This window comes from Ostrinia furnacalis, unplaced genomic scaffold (assembly GCF_004193835.3).
Source record: "Ostrinia furnacalis isolate ACB-3 unplaced genomic scaffold, ASM419383v2 OfSCF4955, whole genome shotgun sequence".
Taxonomy (NCBI): domain Eukaryota; kingdom Metazoa; phylum Arthropoda; class Insecta; order Lepidoptera; family Crambidae; genus Ostrinia; species Ostrinia furnacalis.
The window spans coordinates 162,600-184,365 of NW_021135194.1; the positions used below are offsets into that span (position 1 = coordinate 162,600).

At 34.8% G+C, this 21,766-nt stretch overlaps 1 protein-coding gene across 1 annotated transcript; it reads left to right on the forward strand.

Moving 5' to 3' along the window:
• The first annotated feature begins 93 nt into the window (after positions 1-93).
• On the forward strand, positions 94-18,576 carry LOC114360346 (clavesin-1). The gene is made up of 6 exons (XM_028315030.1): positions 94-1,986; positions 10,531-10,760; positions 10,909-11,068; positions 11,566-11,627; positions 12,315-12,508; positions 17,590-18,576. Exons 2-6 carry the CDS (start codon positions 10,550-10,552, stop codon positions 17,857-17,859), a joined length of 897 nt encoding a protein of 298 aa, XP_028170831.1. The 5' UTR covers positions 94-1,986; positions 10,531-10,549; the 3' UTR covers positions 17,860-18,576.
• The last annotated feature ends 3,190 nt before the right edge of the window (positions 18,577-21,766 follow it).

The window sequence follows — 21,766 nt, forward strand, 5'->3', positions numbered from 1 at the left end:
CTAATTCAACATGGACACAACACAAAACATTGTATTTTATAAAATTTCTTACACTGAACACAATTTTCATTAAAGCATAAAAATTAATACAATATTTTATTCTTTATAATATATTTCCTGTACATAAATACTTGTGTATTGATAATGTTCATACCTGCAAATTACATCATAAAATCTTGATTATGTAAAAAATTTGCATAGTTAAAAATACATTATTAAGTTCTTACATTATATTTAAAAAAATTCTTGTATAATCCTAATACATATAATGTAGATCATTTTACAATATTTCCTAAAAGGTACTTTATGTTTTACAAAATTATTAAGTATTTTTTAATGAGTTTTATCAATGTATTTTTGTAAAAGCAGTATAACAATTTATGTCATTTTGCAACAAAAATTATAGTCAGTTAACAAACGTATCTTAATAAATAACTATTTATTTATCTGAAGTTGAATTAGGAATTTATTGTTAGTACATTTTATTTAATTCAAAGATTTTATTATTTTAGAGAATAAACACAAATTTGATATTTGTGGAATGATCATCATCTTACATAGTAAATTGGCGTTGTTTATAAAATAAATATGTAACCTTATAATTCTTCAAATATACATAATTATCCATGTCAGTAGACGATTCGTTCTTGTATTTTTGGTTTGGGGCTATAAAAAATATTTAGATTTAAGAGTGCTCAAGGATTCATTATTTAGGCAGTTGGTGTGGAAGAATCTTAAATTTTCTTGAACAATGATGCATCTTGTTACAAAACAACATGTTTGTATTACTTTTATTACTTATTTGTATTCAGGTGCCTAAGCATATTTTTAAAATATGTATGTAATGTATTTAACGAAAATTTTAAACATGTTATTTTACGAACAATTTTGTTGAGATACTTTTAGTAAATGACTGTACTACGGAATTTCGAATCGATTAATAAAAAATTGAAGAGTAGGTTTGCTGAGCTGCTTTGCAACGGAACTATCATATTTATTACAAAAACGTACGTAAGGAGTCCATTCCTATTATGAGGTGTATTTTTTGCTGTTTAAAATTAATTTATGAATATGAATTTGTGAAATCACGTAAAAATAAAGAATTGTTGGTGCAAGATGGATTTCTGTATAGTTTGAATAAAAAGTGCGTTCGAAGAGCATGTTTAAGTTGTGGTGTTGCTGCAATTACAAAAAAGGTCGGTGAAGAAGTACCAAGAAGAAATACCTTTTACGTCGGGTGCGCGTATGACAACCTAAGAGGCGATGCGTTGGGTTATTCACCCGGAAAGAATCCGAAATGGGCCCAGCCCACTATTTCTTATTAAAGTAATATTTTCTGATACATCTCCAATTCCAAAACAGTACAACTTCGAAATTCCGTAGTACAGTCTTAGTAAGTAAGTGTTAAGCCCTAAATCTAGTTCTCGTAAGTTTTCTCGACTGAATGTTTCTAAGCTATCAAATAAACATTTCTGAACTTATATTTGTTACGTCTTATTATTTGGCTAAGGTACATCAACGGCAGGAAACTGGGTATTTATGTGTGAAGGTACATGTCATGAGGTCTAATTTCCGAGCAAAAAATTTTTAAGAAGATCAAGTCAATTATCCTCGCAGCTCGAAAACTACACAAAATCGCTGAACATCCGGGTACAACTACATGACAGTAATCCAAAAAAAAAAAAAAAATTGTGTCACCTTTTGGGCCACCCTGTATAATAGGACCTGAACATACCATCGACGCGACTTGCATTGGTGGTAATGAGAGTATGAATTTTTAGCCATCCATCTAAGTTGTCTTCTCGTTTTCACGTGTTGCACACATTTGGACACGATCATGGCTGGTTGGAAGCCACAGTTGGAAACAATGAAAAAGTAAAAAGAAGCGGCGGCGACACGGTGCGGCGTCGCACACACTTCGCGCCTGCGCGCCGGCTCACACGCGTACGCGCACGGGACTTCAAGTTACGCGCCAAAACACATCGCGTGAGTGCATTTTCAGTTATTAATAAAAAAAACCTGTTAATTAATCATTATTACACTTCTATAGTGTACTTATTGGTGTTTATTAAAAACAATAGTGACTTAAAGGGGTTTTGTAAAACTTATTTTTAATGAGCATACTCGTAATACAATTATGTTTCAGTATTCGTGAATTCTATGTCATGATGGTTCACTTCAAGTTTAACACTGTGTAAAAGACAGTCAAGACTAAAAATTCAGGCGTTACACAAACACACGAACGACGAAGTGATTCGAAACGTCCGCAGGTTTCTTTCGTGACCTATTTTCCTGTTAATGTTTTTATTTTATTTACACTCTAATTACGTTAAATTATAATAATGCAATAAGTAAACTGCTGTTGCGCATAGAACCAGTAATAGAGTTAGGGTTTTTTTTTAATGCAGTTCATGTAATATTTTTAATGAGATTCAACTTGCAAGTGCGATTTTTATTTACAAAGTGTACGCATGATGCTCTGAAGGCTTTTACGATTTCCATCATCTACATTTAGGGTGATTTTTATGTATGACTAGCTTTCCGCCCGCGGCTTCGCCCGCGTGGAATTTTGTCTGTCACAGAAAAACAATATCGCCCGCGTATTTGCTCACCGTTTAGACCTACCCTGGACTACGACACACATTTTAAAACCAAAATCAGCTCAATCGGCCCAGCCGTTCTCGAGTTTTAATCAGACTAACGAACATCAATTCATTTTTATTTAATAGATAGATATAAGTTTAGTATGAATTTTACAATAAATAAATTACCAAAGATTCAACTTTTCCATATCTTAGGTGATTAGGTCCTATATTTCTTATTATCGGTTAGACTTTAGTTAGTGGGGTGGGGTACTTACCTAATAGGGTTAGTTGTAACTTTTTAATTTTCTTATTTTAATCGTGATTAGTATCATGATTGAATTCAGGTCAACAACGCGATTCTTGTCGGCGAGTTGCTTTCTGCGGTCGAATTCCTACTTAGCCGTATTCCAGATTGCATGAAAAGTTTAATAGCCGCTATAAAGCTTACAGTGGAGCTTACATAATATTATACAAGATCAGATAAGACTATAACCGTGTCGTATGTTTGCTAATCAGAGCTAAACATACATTAATGGGGTTCATCTCAAATTCTCAATTCACCCAAGTCCTTAAGTGCACGGCTTTTGAAAGTTCACAAATGAATATTTAATCAAGTCTCTAACTTGCATTTTATTAAGCGCGAAATTAACATTTTAACATGTGCTTGTATTAAAATTACTTTCAGAATCGTAATTTCGGTAATAAATCTATTGCACATTAGGCAATTTTATTACTTCTCGTCCAATAAACATAATTTATATCGAAAAACCTAGAAAACTCTAGGTTTTCTTAAAATCCAGGTTAACTGAAAATGCAAATTGGGTAATAGGCTAGATGACAAAATTTCAATTATTTGTCCGTCATACAAATAATTAGAAAATATTAGACTTATATTTTTTATTTTCTTTCATAATTAAATAATAAAAGTGCTATAATACCTACATCGAGTTGAAATGGCGTGATACGATACGTCACGTTTGAGTAGAATTTTTACTCAAAAGTGACGTCACGCGACATTTCAACTCAATATAATACTGTAATTAATTATTCGATTATGGAAAAAAATAAAAAATATGAATCTAATATTTTCTAATAATCTGTCTGACGTACTAAATAGAATTTCGATTTCATTACCCAGTCATCATCCCTATTTTATTACTTCTCGTCCAATAAACATAATTTATATCGAAAAACCTAGAAAACTCTAGGTTTTCTGAAAATCCAGGTTAACTGAAAATGCAAATTAGGTAATTTTATGGACGCAGTCCGCTACCAACCGGGCAACATGGAAAGCATAGGGGGAGGCCTATGTTCAGCAGTGGACGTCCTATGGCTGAGATGATGATGATGATGAATACCAAATCAACAAAAATCTACTCTATTATCTTAAAGTGGTCCCAGTTACCTACTAGAAGAAAAATATTTCAGAATTCAATCCAGCGACTTGGCCCGTGGACCAAGCCAAAAGTGGGCCAAGTCACTGGAAAATTGACAGAGATCGCAGTCTCAGGTCACTGTATCCCTTTAAAAAGCCTTCCCGGTCTACCTTATGTAGTCATAAGGTAGACCGGGAAGGCTTTTTAAAGGGTTAGTACCCTAAAACATATTTTTATTAAGCCAGAAACTGTTAACATTCATGCCACATAACGTAGATAGATATATTTTCGTCTCGTTACATCTAGGAAAACGAAATTTTTTGGAGGTACACACACATGAAAAGTCATTTTTAAGTAATTACCTTTATTAGTCTTACCCTTACCACAGAATCCCTTACTTACTTACTAAAAATAAGTTTATATTTAAGATAAGATAATCTTATTTTTCCGAGGTAGGTACACCATCTAAAATGACCACGGCATACCAGTGTGCCGCGGTACACCGTTTGCGGAACTCCGATATCTTTTTGTGGTTCCGTACCTACCCAAGGGGTAAATACGGGACTAGTTTAGCAATTTTAGCCATTCGCGCACAATTTTAAAAAAATGCGTTCCTACCTACACTGAAAATTGCTTTTATAAAATAAGTTATGTATGTATAAAAATATTGAGTTTAATTTTATACTTTTTATAATGTTTTTTACATTTAAAAGTCAGTCAATTAATTAACAACCAATTTTATTCTTCTTAAAGTTTTGTATGATTAGTGTTACGGAAATCCTCTACATGCGTGATATCTTGTTTCTCTTACTAGGCCAGTTTTTATTATACGTAAAATGTAATATTTTTACAACCAGGTGATAAATAGATACGCAATGTAGGTCACGACGCGTTGGTTGTTATTGTTATGTAATCGAAAGTTATTTTTAGGAAACTTTTAGCATTCAGATATAAAATACTAGCTTTCCGCCCGCAGCTTCGCCCGCGTGGAATTTTGTCTGTCACAGAAAAACTTTATCGCGCGCGTCCCTGTTTCAAAAACCGGGATAAATAAAAACTATCCTATGTTCTTTCCCGGGACTCAAACTATCTCTATGCCAAATTTCATCAAAATCGGTTGCGAGGTTTAAGCGGGAAAGCGTAACAGACAGACAGACAGACAGAGTTACTTTCGCATTTATAATATTAGTTGGGATGAGCAAAATGCCCGTATTTAATAACCGAACAGATTGTTATTGTGGTATGTGCGTCTGTGCCTACTAATTACCTAATTGATAAACTTGTATTTATGGGTACCTAAAGATTTGTCGCTGCACTGTAAACGTAATACGAGTATACGGATAACGATTAGTTAAAAATAGTTAATATCTGTCTAGTTTTTAGTTGTATGTGCCCATTTACTATCCTTTAATTGCAAATTGTATTTCCTGTAAAACATCATCGATATGTTGTCTCAGAATTTATAAAGTAGACATATAGATGACCCATGCTGTGGGTCTAGACAAAGTGCAAATTATAATCGCAAACCAGTCGAAAAGTGGTCGAAAAGCCCCTTTTTTGTATGGAGTTTTGACGGATTCGATTTTCTGTGATCCCACCAAACTCATTGACAGGGGGGCGCTACCATCGTTCTACTAAGTATATGGTTTCCAATATGGCAAAAATCGGAACTAGCGATCCGGTATTGACGGAGCTCCCCACTGTCAATGTCATGCATAGGACAGTTCAGTATTTTGGAACTATACCTATTTGTCGGCCGTTTGGTGTAGTGGTTCGAATCGGACTACTATTCCGGAGGTTGCGGGTTCGATTCCCGCACAGTACAAACATTTGTGTGCATGAACATATTTGTTTGTATTGGACTGGGTGTTTTCTATGTATAATATGTATGTATTTACAAAAAAAAAGTATTTAAGTATGTTTATATCCGTTGTCTAGGACCCATAGTACAAGCTTTGCTTAGTTTGGGGCTAGCGGCGCAGTGTACCTAAAATGTCCAAGGATATTTATTATATTTATTATTTATTTACTTGCACTGCTGGATGAAACTTTTCCGATAGACATTGGAAACCTTTTTTACAATCAAGTAAGATATTATCAGCCAGAATCAACTTGCTTATTATATTGCCAGGCCAACCGTTGTTGGCAATTCGATCGATTGATAAACACGCGGATGCATCCCCATCGCTCACGTACCTAATATATGTATAATCTCTGTAATTATGTATAGGTTAAGGTATATGAGGGGAGACTGGACTGTTGGAGGGCGGATAATTAAACAAAATAACTATTGGGTCATGCATGAGAATCTATAAGTAGTTATTATTAGCATTGAGTGGCAGTTTGTTACTATCGGCGTAGTTAGTAAAGGTATGGTTTATTACTATAATTGTATACCTCCACCCTACACGGAACTTTAATAACAGGTCTGTAAGGATAGGTAAACATTTGCCAATCGATATTTATCATTGTCACATCGCAAGGAATTCATAATCATGTAAACGTAAATATTGGCCTAGAGCAGCCTAAGCCAAATAGTTCAAATAGGCTTTATTTTTTACATCCGAGATTTCGACTCGCCATGTTGACAAGGACAGTCGCTTACGCACATATTTTTTGTCAAAAAATAAGATATGTGGACATGACGACAGAAGATCCTCGAAAACTGATGATTTGAATATTTTTTTTAACTCGTAGACATGTGCCCTGACTTCGAATGACTCTAGATACAGCAAATAAACTAAGTAGCTATGTACTTAATACCTACATAATTATATTATACATATAATCATGTACAATTACCAACACTCACTGTCATAAATTAATATTATTTTGATCATGATGTAGGAAATTGTATTTTTGCTCTTACATAGCTATTATGACTTCCGGATATTCATTCACAAATTGAACTTTCATTCAAAATATTTGTTTCATATTCCCATAATTTCCAAGAATGTTACCAAGGACTACATTTTCAGGTCTGGTTATAAGTGTAACAACATAAATTAATAAAGCCTATTTAGATAGTAAGCGCACGAAAAGTAAGGCAACTTTTAATAAATAGACAATTTCGAAAAAATCACCGTAATTTAAATATTTTTAACAACGTTTTGACAGTAATGACATACTATATCCGAGTGTCAAGAACTTAACGATTGATTAAAGCCTATTGATCGCAAGTTTTCCGATGAAATACTATTAATTAAGTTAAGCAAGCTTCATCTCTTGTGCTCGTTCCGTAATCGAAATATTACATGGTGGTCGTGTTGCGATCGTTTTGGTAATAAATCACCGGTTTTGGGTGCGGATGCCATGGCCTCTACGCAACGTTTGACGACGTTTGTCATAGTACGCAAGTAAGAGCGAATGCTCACGATGCTTTGCGGCGACGCACCGCAAAGAATTCGTTAGCCACAGATTTATTATCCATGTCCGCTGCCGGAGCGGAGACGACGCAGCGACACCGCTCCAGAGTCGCACCGCCGCGTCGCCGCACCGCAACGCATCGTGTGCTCTGGCTCTATCACAACCAAAACCCGGGCGTGTTTGCTCTGCCTTAGACCGACTTCTAATTCTTCAAATATGTTATTGTGTCATCAATTGTTAACGGCAACAACGTGGTTGCTCAATATCTTATTGCCAATGACTAGAACACCTATTGTAGTGCGATACGTTGTAAATTAGACTAAAGGAAGTGCACAATTAATAAAACAGGTTAGTTGGTTGTCGAGTCACTCTCTAAGCAAATAGGTAATTTTAAGCTGGCAATGGACAGAAAAATATGTAATTAAGTTTTAACATTATTATAGCCACGATAGCCGAACGGGGAAGGAGTCGGAGTGACCGACTCGAGATCCGAGGAACGCGGGTTCGAATTCCACCGCCGCGCTCGACTATTGTGGTGTGGTGAGCCCACTCGTAACACAAGCTTATTTAGCTTAACACGAGGGGCTAATAGTAATTTGTGCAATACAAATTGCTAATAATCTTAAAAAAAACAAATGACTAAATAATTGCTTATCTATTTTACAGTGCTTACTCTCTTAATTCTCTGTTTTTCAGCTCGTTAATTAATATGTACAAGGTAAACGTTATTGTTACTTATTTAATTCTTACATAAGTACAATATTAATAATTTGTGCTGCTTGAAAATACCTACAGAAATGCACATATTTACTTACTCTGGGAAAACGCTTATTGAATTTATTATTACAGCATAACGCACGTTACGTGCTAAGTAGATGCAGTTGATAGTTGGTACGAGTATAAATGTCGGCAATATTGACTCGGTTGACTAACTGAACTCTTTTGCAAGTTCTGAAAATGTAGCGTGTTAAGTTTTGCAACCGCAAGTCATTGAATTTTAATTATAAACGTGATGTTCACTATTTCGTACCAACAATTATTGGTAGTCAAGGGCCCTTGTGATGTCAATGTATTGCTCACATCCGTAACAACTATGCAATGTAAGCATGAAAATGCAACAACGTTGGTTGTTAAGTATCAATGACGATGCCTTCCAATAATTATAAACATCCGAAGAGACCAAACGAGATTTATCCCACTTTCCCAACTCTGCAACTCCTGTATAGCCATGATCGACAGTTGGCCTCCAATGACACCCAAGGAGAACCAGCGAAGGTTGAGTAATTTATTTATTTATTTATTTATTTATTTGTTTATATTTTCGGTAATTCCGGGGGATAGCTAAATGTCTCCAAAGAATTTAATCGGAAGAATATAGGAGTTTGAAATGTAATCGACTTTCCTCCGTTGCTCTCTAACACCAAGACATTTTAGGTCATTAAAGTAACTAGGTAGGTATGCAAGCAATAACAAAGTCTGAATGTAGCCTACAAGGCACCACTGGCTATTTTAAGCAGCGAACGATCGATAACACAGTGAAACTGATGAAGAAATCATCACAACCAGAAGGCAGTAGCATTTATTAGAAGCAAAATAACTTTCATTTGTACACAAATAAAGTACATTTTAGCTTACACGACTTCAGTGTCCAGTTAAACTCACCCACGTACGTGTAATGCCATAGTTAGGCCACGTCACTGTTACGACTTAATTGAAACCTGAATTATCTATGAGAAGCGACTACTCCTACCGTGATCTGAAAACAAGCTTATTCTTGTACTGAAGTTATCAAGAGTCACATGTTAGTAGACAGCTCAAAACTTAAGCTGAAAAGAAAAAATGTTGATGTTCTTGATTATACTAACAAATGTTCTCTTAGCTCACAGTTTAACATGTAACGAAATTCTGGAGTTACCGGATAGCAAAAGGCTAACATTGAATGAATTGCAAACTCTTCAGCCGAAAGATATGGTTCAGTGCCTGGCCCATTTGGGAAAGGAGCAGTTGCCGCAAGAGGATGCGGATTTCATATGGCAATCGATTGTTAGATTTCACGGTGGCATTGGAAACGTTCCAGATAATATTCTTATGATTCTCCACTGGGTCACGCCGGCTTTGACGCCGGATGACTACAATAATTTGACGCTCAGCAACATTGATGTTATACAAAATTTTGGGTTGAATTATAAGTTGAGCGAAGAACAATTGGCGGCCATAGCTGCTCGGGTACGGGAAGATTTTGCGGGAAAGGAGCCTGAGGACTACTCGTACTATGACTTGACAGCGTTGAGGCAGATACTATGCGCGTTTAATCAAAGCGAGATAGAGAGGATTCATCCGTCGGCGTACAAGGATGCTGCAGTAATGTTAGGGAAGCTGCATAACTGCAAGCCTGAAGTCTTCCAGGGCTTTGCTAATCTAGCGGTGCATCCTCGTGCATTTGGTTCGCCGGCTACCTGGTCGCAGTTTACGATGCATGTGCTCGGGAGTGTAGCAGATTTCATTTCAAAATAATCTATAGAAAGTTAAACAGGTAGTGTAATATTGGCGTTGGAAATGTGTGACTTTCGATAAAATCAATAAATAAATTACAAATAATTTGATAGTTTGTTTCAATTTGTTTTGGATAGGTAGGTACCTTTAAAAGTATAAGCTAAAGAATAAATGCTTAAGGTAAATAAGCATATACGAGTATGGTCATTCTGACTCGCCCGCCAGTGTTTAAATTCGAAAATTGCATATTAAGCCGTCGGCCGTTTGGTGTAGTGGTTCGAAACGGACTACTATTCCGGAGGTAGCGGGTTCGATTCCCGCACAGTACAAACATTTGTGTGCATGAACATATTTGTTTGTATTGGACTGGGTGTTTTCTATGTATAATAAGTATGTATTTACAAAAAAAAAAAAAACTATTTAAGTATGTTTATATCCGTTGTCTAGTACCCATAGTACAAGCTTTGCTTAGTTTGGGACTAGAAGCGCAGTGTAAATGTCCAAGGATATTTATTATATTTATATTTATTAAGCGACTCTACGTATGAATGTAGATGGTACTTGCAATAATGATGGGAACGACAAATGTAATTAGTCTGAGTCTTTATTAGATAACATAGGTACTTACTACTGATGCATTGGTTTATAGAGTACACAGTACTGCTGTTATCAGCGCTTTAATCTCAAAATGACTTTTCACCTCTTCACAGAACTTCACCGTAGATCAAAATGACGACCGCAAGCGTTTTGTTGACGGTGTCCACAACATGGAACCTCAACAGCGAGAAAATCGACAAGGGGAAAGTGGGGCGGTCCCCCCAGAGCATCGCAGCCGAGACCGCTAAGGAGTTGAGGGAGACGCCCGCCACGAGGGAACAGGGGCTGAAGATCATGCGGGAGTGGATCCAACAGAACTGCGACATCAAAAATGTGCGACAAGGTAAAACATGAACAATCATCGAGTCATGTTATCAATAAAAGGAAAATTACTCTCGGGGTGTTTTTTTTACGATTCTTCTTCTAATATTAAAAAAACATGGTTTCAGTGAGAACCTTGTACTTAATGAATTTAATTACGTTTATTCCAGATGACTCGTTCTTGTTGCGTTTTCTTCGACACAAAAAATATAGCATACCGATGGCCCAGCAGACACTTCTGAAGTACCTAAACTTACGCAAATACTACCCAGAGATATTCATGAATTTAGACTGCGAAGATTCGAAACTTCAGGATATCATCAATAATGGGTAATTAAAAGTGTTATACTAACCTGTACTTGAAAATGCTGGAAATCTGTGTTATTAAATTGCTGATGGGTAATCTTTATGAACCAATACTGATCAAGAAGTAATATAATTGGCGCCAGACTAAATTGTGCAACCTTCGTGATATTATTTTAATTAACTCATTTATTACTGCTGAGACTTGTACTTTTATAATTAATTAAATAAAAAGAGAATTCGTGGAATGGACCCTTGTAAATGCTTTTGTATTGCAATGTTGTTTATAACACGGTCACCTAGTAAGTTTTGCGTCTCGCAATATATTGTTATTAGATATGCAGATAACATTAATCACGTCACGAGATCTGTTCTCACGCACTTACCTCCATGGACTTACAGCCTTGAACCTAGCTCGTGCTGGTTGCACCGCAAATTTCTATGTTACATAAGCAGAATACCTTTGTGATATAATTCTGTTTGATTTTCCGTTTCAAAATGGTTTCCTAATTTCAATTTCGAAGGTACGTCGTCGTATCACCGGTCCGTGACAGCAAAGGTCGGCGGGTCATCGTTTACAACATGAGTAAGTTCATATTGTTATATTTCAGTTACAAAACCCAAATTTAATGTTGCAGCCGCGAGAATGACTTGAACGCTCTATTACTCAATGACGGTTAATTAAATTTGAACGCGATGTTACTGAGCGAAAGTGGGTGTAGTCGTACGAGCCGACATTTGGCAGGCCTGAATCTGCTTATTCGACTTGTAAATGGTTTGCTCATTGATGCAACTCTACCGCCCACTTCTAGCGGGTTTATCTAAGCAAATTGGGCGTAGTTAAAGAAAAAGTATAGCGCAGTGTAAACTCCTGAGTCGTTTAAACTGATATAGGCCTCCCGCTGTGGGCTACATTGTATGGTCTTTGAAACTAGGTTATAATCCGTTTTTCGGTAATTTGTAATTAAGATTTCCCTTTATGCGACTTTGATCGGATAAAGCTTTTTGAAGTCTAGATCTAAACCTTATTCGGAATCTTCCAGTGTTATGGCTTACTTTTAGCTTGGTCCACGGGCCAAGTCGCTAGATTGACTTTTTAAATATTATTCTTCCAGCAACTGGGCCCACTCTGATTCTAGAGTAGATTTTTGTTGATTTGGTATTTAATTTATTAATAAAACATTCAAGGTGGGCAGTTACTAGAAGAAAAATATTTAAAAAATCAATCCAACGCCTTGGCCAAGTCACTGGAAGACTTCTTATGAACCACCAGGTAGGTTCAACGCGAGTCAGCTGACCTGTTGGGACATGTGCCGCGTGCATACCATGATTTACGAGAGTCTGTTGGAAGACCCGCTCGATCAAATCTGTGGGTTCACGCACGTCGGCGACGGGAGCGGCGTCAGCGGCGCGCACGTCACCGCCTGGAACCCGACCGACTTCGCCCGGCTCATGAAGTGGGGGGAAGTACGTACAAACATAATAACATACAAACACTAAATCTGGGTTGCACCATCTTACTTTAGCTTTAACAAACGTCAAAAGTCTGTCAAACTCCATTCCAAAAACCCTGGTTAACTGGTTATGGTTATAGTCACAGTTAAAATGCAACTCAGCCTAAGTTACCTACTTGATACTTCACACGAACTAATCTAAAATTCGAAAGAGTTAGATTCTGTTGCGGCTTAGCTGATTGTCTTCAGCTTGGATTAAGTAAACGAGTAGGTAGAGCAAACAAAGGCAGCGTAGAGGTTATCGCTTCCTACAAAAGAACTGACATGGAATTCTTTCGTCATTAAACGATTAATAAGCTAAAGTTGCGTATTCCACTTTTATCTTATTCGAGCAGCAAAACGGTTAAATAAAGTGAGCTCATAAATTTTATAAAGAACTTATAACATTGGCCTCCTGACACCTGAGATATTTTCTCGCAAATTCTCATGTTGTATAAAATCTTTTTGACCTCAAACTATTATTATATGATTTTAGTATAATAGCGTCATTTATAACCTTATTAGGTCGTTAAATTGGTGTCGTTCTAATATGGGATATTTATTTTGCATCATAAAAGTACCTACCTACTTTAATGTAGAGACGGGCAGAGCTAAATGATGATTAATCATTTTCAAAGTTGTCGCCTTTGCGACCTCGCTAAGTACACAGACCTCTAAAGGTAGGTGTGCATGTATAATGTTATTGTAAGCAAACATACATACAGACAAAAGCCTAAATAGAGACCGTTGCATCAACATAACGACCCAGATTAGAACGAAGTACCACCTTGACATCTATTGCTTGTTTATCAGCATATCTTTTCTAGTAACAAGTACCCTCAATATGGGACTGCGCTCGAGTCGCTTTTCCGGCAAGTGTCAGTGTCACAAAATTACGTAAACGCAATTGACGTGTTTTACCATTACACCTGTAATCAAGACTCTGTTTACGTAAATAGGTGCACATTATGTATTTTTGTTAACGTCTCGGGGACATTTCGTAAGGACGTTAGAGGTAATTAGTTAGTGATTTGTTGGCCGCTTTTTGAAAGGGGTTTTAGTAAGTACCTCTCGCCTGCAGTAACAGGGTTTCATAAAATTACTTGGTACCTACTTTGAACAATAGAATTTAAAAATTGCTTGTTAAAATGAGTTATTTTATGTCCGCACGTTCCCATTCAAATTTATGATTCGATATTCAAGATATACCAGTATTCAAACCCGTGGCTGGTGCAAATATTGAAATACACCAATTAGAGGCTTAAAAGTGTACCCTTGAGCTTCGTTTTTTATACGAGCTTTTTTATGGTAGGTACTAGAGGATGCAAACGAACTAAAGAGCTTTTCTACGAGTTAGGCCTTTTTCTGATCAAATTTTAGATAGTTATTACCTAAACTAATATTATAATGCTTTTAATCACGCGGGGAAGCTGCAGGCAAAAGCTATAGTCTTTTTCACCTAAGATGATCCGTATGACACTTTAAGGTTATTCATATTACGCATACTACATACGCAGAATATTCTTGAAAAAATATTTGTATTTTATCAGCAATATAATAAAAAAATAATTAACTACTTGTCTTGAAATATATAGTAAAATCTGAGTCTATTGATTATATTTTAATTAAATACGATGTAAAAATATTTTTTATTTAATGTACGCAATGTGTGAAACGGAATAGATTTAGTGCTGGGGTATTTGTTGAATAACAAAATCGATTATTTCCGCGGTTCATTAATCGATTGCAGTGAATACTAAGTTATTAAAAACATCACAAAAATCAACTATATTTTTCGATTGTTGACTTTAATAAGCGCATTGAAAATAAATTAAAGTTTTTAATTTAAAGAAATAGAACCAGTACTTTTTAGGAATCGTTTTTTTGAACATGAAGTCTATGGAATTTGAATATTATCAATAAAAAATGTTTCAATAATATTTGTAATTAAAAAAAACATGTTTTTTGTTAAATAACACCTATACAAAATATTTATCTAAAAGTAGGTTTTACTAACTCTTAGAAAAAAATCGATAGATAAATCGCTATGGTTTAGTTATGTGACATCTCTATAACTTTCAAACTCGNCATACAAATGTTTTTTCCCGCTAACTCCCGTTCCCGTGGGAATTTTACGATATCCTGTTGTACCTAAGCTTTAAATTTACTAAGGTACCTGCACACCAAATTTCAAGCATCTAACTTAAGCGGTTTAGATTTTTCATACAAAAGGATTTTTCCGCTAATTCCCGTTCCCGTGGTAATTTCGGAAATTCCTTTCTTAGTGCACTTCTACGGTACCTAAACTACGTCCCTTCCAAATTTCAAGTGCCTACGTTTAGCCGTTTGGGCTGTGCGTTGATCTGTCAGTCAGTCAGTCAGTTTCTCCTTTTATATATTTAGAAGATTAGATACCAAGTAATTATAATAAGACTTATGATATATGAAAAGTAAATAGGACTTGATAAATAGATTATTATAGGCACCCATAACGGCAGCGATAGTTGCGGGACGAACCTAGAGGGGTAAATGTGTATGTAAATGGATACGCGGAGTTATGGGTGTTCACTGGATTTGCTCACGGATAAATGTATTTTGAAGCCCTGAAAGCAAAAGTAAGGGACGTCAGTTTCTAATTTTAGTAGTTTTCTAGTATTAATAACTAAACAGGTAAATAAAACCCTTGATTTTATATAAATTAAAGTCAATAAGAGATATTGACCAGAAACTAATACTTATAGTAGGTATTTTCCTTATTACATTACCTGTCAATTTATTTCAAGTTCATCATGAATATTATGATGTGGGCAGGTCTTCCGCACAGTTTGTCTATTTAAATATTTAAAAAAATATAATATACCTAATTGAATCTATTATTAATTTGTAAGCAGTGATAAGCAAACAGCAACAATGTTTGCGAGGTCACGACTTTTTTCGATAGTATTACTACAACTCGGCTGTCAACATACACTTATCTACATCTGAAAAAGCATTTGTTACATAAAGTAATAAAATTCGCCATTGCACTGCAGCGCTGTTACGCTACCTACGTTTTTCGTGGTATAGTGCTAACAAAATTTGGCAATTTTGCGTACCTACCTATAAAATATTATCATGAAAAGCGACATAACTGGCCTAGGAACTGAAGGCTAAACTGTGTTGTCAAAATTTTATAATATTCTCTTTACGTATGACCAAAATGATAACATAAACACTTGCATTTATAACTAATAAATTGATGGACTTGTTTATTGTTTACCAAGTTTTGTATTCGAGCACCAGATTTACCTCCTCTAGATTTTTTACTTAAATACTATACATTTTATAGCATATACAGGGTGTTAGGTAAATGGGTATATGAGCCGACACTAGCCCATGTTAACATGGGCATATAAATGGTATGGTGAAGTCAGAAAATTGATATCTTCATTTTAATTATTTTTGTTTTCATACAAATCGGATTTTATAAAATTTATTGTGCATGAAAATTAAAAAAAATAAAATGGTGATATCAAATTTCTGACTTCACCATACCATTTATATGCCCATGTTAACATGGGCTAGTGTCGGCTCATATACCCATTTACCTAACACCCTGTATATGCTATAAAATGTATAGTATTTAAGTAAAAAATCTAGAGGAGGTAAATCTGGTGCTCGAATACAAAACTTGGTAAACAATAAACAAGTCCATCAATTTATTAGTTATAAATGCAAGTGTTTATGTTATCATTTTGGTCATACGTAAAGAGAATATTATAAAATTTTGACAACACAGTTTAGCCTTCAGTTCCTAGGCCAGTTATGTCGCTTTTCATGATAATATTTTATAGGTAGGTACGCAAAATTGCCAAATTTTGTTAGCACTATACCACGAAAAACGTAGGTAGCGTAACAGCGCTGCAGTGCAATGGCGAATTTTATTACTTTATGTAACAAATGCTTTTTCAGATGTAGATAAGTGTATGTTGACAGCCGAGTTGTAGTAATACTATCGAAAAAAGTCGTGACCTCGCAAACATTGTTGCTGTTTGCTTATCACTGCTTACAAATTAATAATAGATTCAATTAGGTATATTATATTTTTTTAAATATTTAAATAGACAAACTGTGCGGAAGACCTGCCCACATCATAATATTCATGATGAACTTGAAATAAATTGACAGGTAATGTAATAAGGAAAATACCTACTATAAGTATTAGTTTCTGGTCAATATCTCTTATTGACTTTAATTTATATAAAATCAAGGGTTTTATTTACCTGTTTAGTTATTAATACTAGAAAACTACTAAAATTAGAAACTGACGTCCCTTACTTTTGCTTTCAGGGCTTCAAAATACATTTATCCGTGAGCAAATCCAGTGAACACCCATAACTCCGCGTATCCATTTACATACACATTTACCCCTCTAGGTTCGTCCCGCAACTATCGCTGCCGTTATGGGTGCCTATAATAATCTATTTATCAAGTCCTATTTACTTTTCATATATCATAAGTCTTATTATAATTACTTGGTATCTAATCTTCTAAATATATAAAAGGAGAAACTGACTGACTGACTGACAGATCAACGCACAGCCCAAACGGCTAAACGTAGGCACTTGAAATTTGGAAGGGACGTAGTTTAGGTACCGTAGAAGTGCACTAAGAAAGGAATTTCCGAAATTACCACGGGAACGGGAATTAGCGGAAAAATCCTTTTGTATGAAAAATCTAAACCGCTTAAGTTAGATGCTTGAAATTTGGTGTGCAGGTACCTTAGTAAATTTAAAGCTTAGGTACAACAGGATATCGTAAAATTCCCACGGGAACGGGAGTTAGCGGGAAAAAACATTTGTATGAAAAAATCTAAACTGCGTAAGATAGACGCTTGAAATTTGGCATGCAGGTACCTTAGTAAACTTAAAGCTTAGTTACAACAGGATATTGCAAAATTCCTACGGGAACGGGAGTTAACCGCNATATGCCCATGTTAACATGGGCTAGTGTCGGCTCATATACCCATTTACCTAACACCCTGTATAGATAGTCATATGATAATCTTGATTAATTTTCTTTTTTTTTTCACAGACCCACTCAACACTCAAGCAGTTGCACAAAAACATAGACGTCGCTTGTCTCCCAACGGTGTACGGTGGAGAAATACCCTTGCAGGAGATGATCTCCTTCACCAAACAGATCCTCAGCGACCAGCGAAAGAAAGTGTGCCATCTCACCGAAATGGAGATACTAAGCACAAGAGGGATCACGTCCTCAAAAGTAAAAAACAAGCCAGACCAAATATCAGTGGAAGGAAGCTTTAGAAAACTAGAAATAGATTGAGCTCACTTACTTTTAAATGTGTGTATTAATCGTGACACATTTTTGAAATGAATGGTAATGTTCGTTTTGTTCTTTATAGCTGGATTAGGTACATCGGGACATAGGGTTACATGTCACCATTCATAAAAAACGTCAAAAGATTAACTAAAACTGTTTGTTTTGAAAATTTACGGTTAATGGCTTTGAAATCGATAATTATTCAATTATTTGATTTAGTATTGGTGCCATGTTACCCTTTTGAGGCACATCATATTTATTGCATAACATAATATTTATATCTTATAAAGTTTTGCTATGACAACAGCTGTACTATTATATTGTAAACACCAAGGTGCTCATTAATTTTCAAGATAAGAATGTGATATGCCTCAATTATTAGTCCCAGAGCAAATGTTTTGGATTTGAATTAACTGAAATCGTATATTAAAACAATTGTTAGGCAATTATACGCTAAATTCTCTAAACAGGAATTTGTCCCTTTTCATCTTAAACTCTGGGTTTGTTTTTAGTTTGATATCTTCGTCTATGCATATTTTATTCTTATATGGTTGGGGTAAACTGAATCTCAACAACATTGCAATTCCATTCTGCAAAATATTAAGACTGCTTAATCTATGATTTTCGCTTAAAAATCGGAAATTTTGATCCGACCTTTCTGTATTATTGTATCTGTGCCTACCAAGGTACCGAAATAACTTACCTACTTGAAACGCTATTATAACATTAAGACAATGTATGTTAGTGAAGCCTATTTTAGCTATGATACTAATTAGCAAATTATATATTTTAATTTAGGCAAGTATGTGGACAATTATATGTACAAAATAAGTATTATGAATATTGTCATGTCCTGAGTTCTATTAATTGCACTGTACACATACGTATCTCTTCTTTAGTTTAATATTACTCAGGGTGTCCACTGCAAATGTTCAAAAAAATTCCCTGACTTTTCCCTGACTTTCCCTGACAATTTTTTCAAAATTCCCTGACCAACTATGTATACAACGTGTCCCAAAATTCAAGGATAAGCCGACGCCACAGGACTTTAGGAAAAATAAGGAAAAAAAATATCTCAATTATTTTTAACTTACACAATAAATTATGAAATTCAACAAAAATTGACACCCCTTATGATATNACTACACAAAGTAATCTATGTAATATTTTCAAGTGTTTAGTTTCCATATTTTTTTAAATTACTATGAGTAAAAAACTAAAGCTCATATTTTAAATAGAGTTTCGTTTACTAAATTTACATGACACTGTACAGTAGATTATGGTACACATTATATTAAAATATAAATAAAGAAAATAAATTTGGAGTTTTTTGTTTTTATTAAAATTTTATGGTTTATGGTTATAAAAGCAGAGTTCATTTAACTACGAAATATAACAAAGTAAAAAATTGAGTAGAAAGCTTTGTTTTTCAGTATGCAAGTAAAGTCTAAACAAACAATATTCTAAATAAAATTTTCCTTCAAAGAGTATTTTAAGTATTAACTTGGCCATTAGGCCATAATAGCAAAGGCTTCTACTCCTGTCTTATGAAAATATCTAAACATTATTAATAGTTAGTCTGTGAATATTATATTATTATTACATTAAATTAAATATTTTTTATTTTTCAATCACAGTTACGCGATACGTTACATTTTTGTGCTACAGATTAAAATATGATGTCTAGAAAGAAAATCTAGAAAGTTCTTAGAACTTTGGCAGACATTCTGCCTAAATCATGACATGTCCCTACTTATCGCTACATTCTATCTACATAAAAAGTCATCACTTTTGGAGTACGAACTACAATAGAAAGATGGTTTAAATTGATCAAATGTTTGACAGTAAGCCAACCTTTAAGCCAAGACGAATTGTTTCAATGAATTTTGAGCTTCTGATGACCGTTTTCACCATCAATCCCTAATTTTTAAGCCTTATGGTAACATATAACAAGAATTTTGTTTTGATATGGTGAAAACGGGTATAGTCTTTAATCCTCATCATAATCAGGTCATTTTAATGCCCGTATTCACAAACGATGCTTGCTAAGTGAAGCAGCAAATAGAACGCACAACTTTGAATAGAGCTCTGTGATTGGTTCGTGTGTCACCCTGTGTGCACGCGCACTGTGAGACCTCATAGTAATGTTTGTGAATACGGGCGTTAGTCCCATTTGCAGGAGCACGACTGATTTAAACGGATCTGACCTAACTCTCTACGCTGGCCAGACGGGTAAGCGAAGATTTTTGTGATTCAAAAGCATAGATTGGCATTGTGTGTTGACTTACTGGCGACTTACATAAAATGCGCAGTTTCAGTTTTATAACCGATGTTTCGTTCCTTACGCACGGTCTTGAACACTTAAAGGTTTTACATACCTACTACACGTACAAAATTTAGTCTACATAATATTATAAGGAAGCAAAAATGATTAAAATATGAACTAGTTGAATATTATACAGCTTCTTACACCAACACTTAATACAGTAAGTGTTACTATACTTAGATAAAATTACCAAATAAGAACCCAATATGACGGAATGAAAATTTGTGTTGTGGTGATTGCGCAGATGAAAGCAACTTAATAATAATTTTACAGATTTAAATCAAAATAGATAAAAATTGAGGTATGTTGTGTGATAAAATCAAAAGAGATCATGCTTCATCGTAATCTGTGCTAAAATTATATTTAACTTCAATCTAAAATAAGAAAATAGCTTATTAATAATAATAAGGAAATGATAACTTTTTGAAGACAAAAAATGCGAAGGAAATATTGATGTCGATTTAGTTCCGTAACATGATTAGGTAAATGTTAATCTTTCGACTGCCTGAAGATTTCAAGAATAGTTTAACGTGGTATATTAAATTTCTTTGTCACTGGCGATTAAAAAACTCGTCTCATGATACATAATATTATGTAATTATTCATTACTCCCTAAATGCATGAAAATGCTAGCAACTTACGTCAATCTTTAAAATCGTGTGATGATATCAATTTTCTGACTTTACCATACCATTTATGTTAACATGGGCTAGTGTCGGCTTATAAACCCATTTACGGAACACCGTGTATAAACAAAGGGAACAACACTGTTACTCAAAGGGAAAAAAATATGGCATTGAGTCACAGTGTTACTAATCGGTATTGTTTTTACCAATGAGTAACAGTTTTACACAAAATGGTGTGACTCAACGGGAACAAACGTTTGTTTGTAACAACAACGATAACTCTAATAATATTCGCATTGAGATCTAACAAAATACATTCGCTAAGTCGCAAGCAATAACCAATAGTTTACAACTGGTTATTATAAAAATTAGCGGCAAGAACTTTTGATAATAAAATTATCTTGTTACTACAGATAAGTATTAATGAAAAATGAGTAAATAAGTTTTCTTTAACAGATAGTTAAGCCCATAAGAAATAGGTGGAGTTATTCTTAAATAAGTTATTCACTAGCAAAATGAAGTTTTTTTGAAGCTATTTAAATATGCCACCTATGTTTTATATATAAAAATGAAACCAGTTTTCCGTTGTCACGACATAACATGAAAACGGCTTGACCGATTTGGCTGATTTTTTTTTGTAGTTTTCTAATACTCTGTAAGTACAAGATTTTTACGGAAAAAATATAAAGAAAATCTCTACGCTAAGGCGGTACGAAGTTCGCCGGGTCAGCTAGTGTTTTATAAATAAATGAACATTAACACTACTTCTGATCTGATCTGATAACAACACTAAGGCCCAGAACACACGGTGAAACGCAATTGCAACGAAACTGCAACTTCTAGTTACTTTTGAGTTGCATCTAAGTTTCTGCCATAGATTCCGTTGAGAGACCACACATGACGCGACCATTTCAAACCGGTTTCAAACTGGTCGCGTATACTGGGGCCTAATACTTTT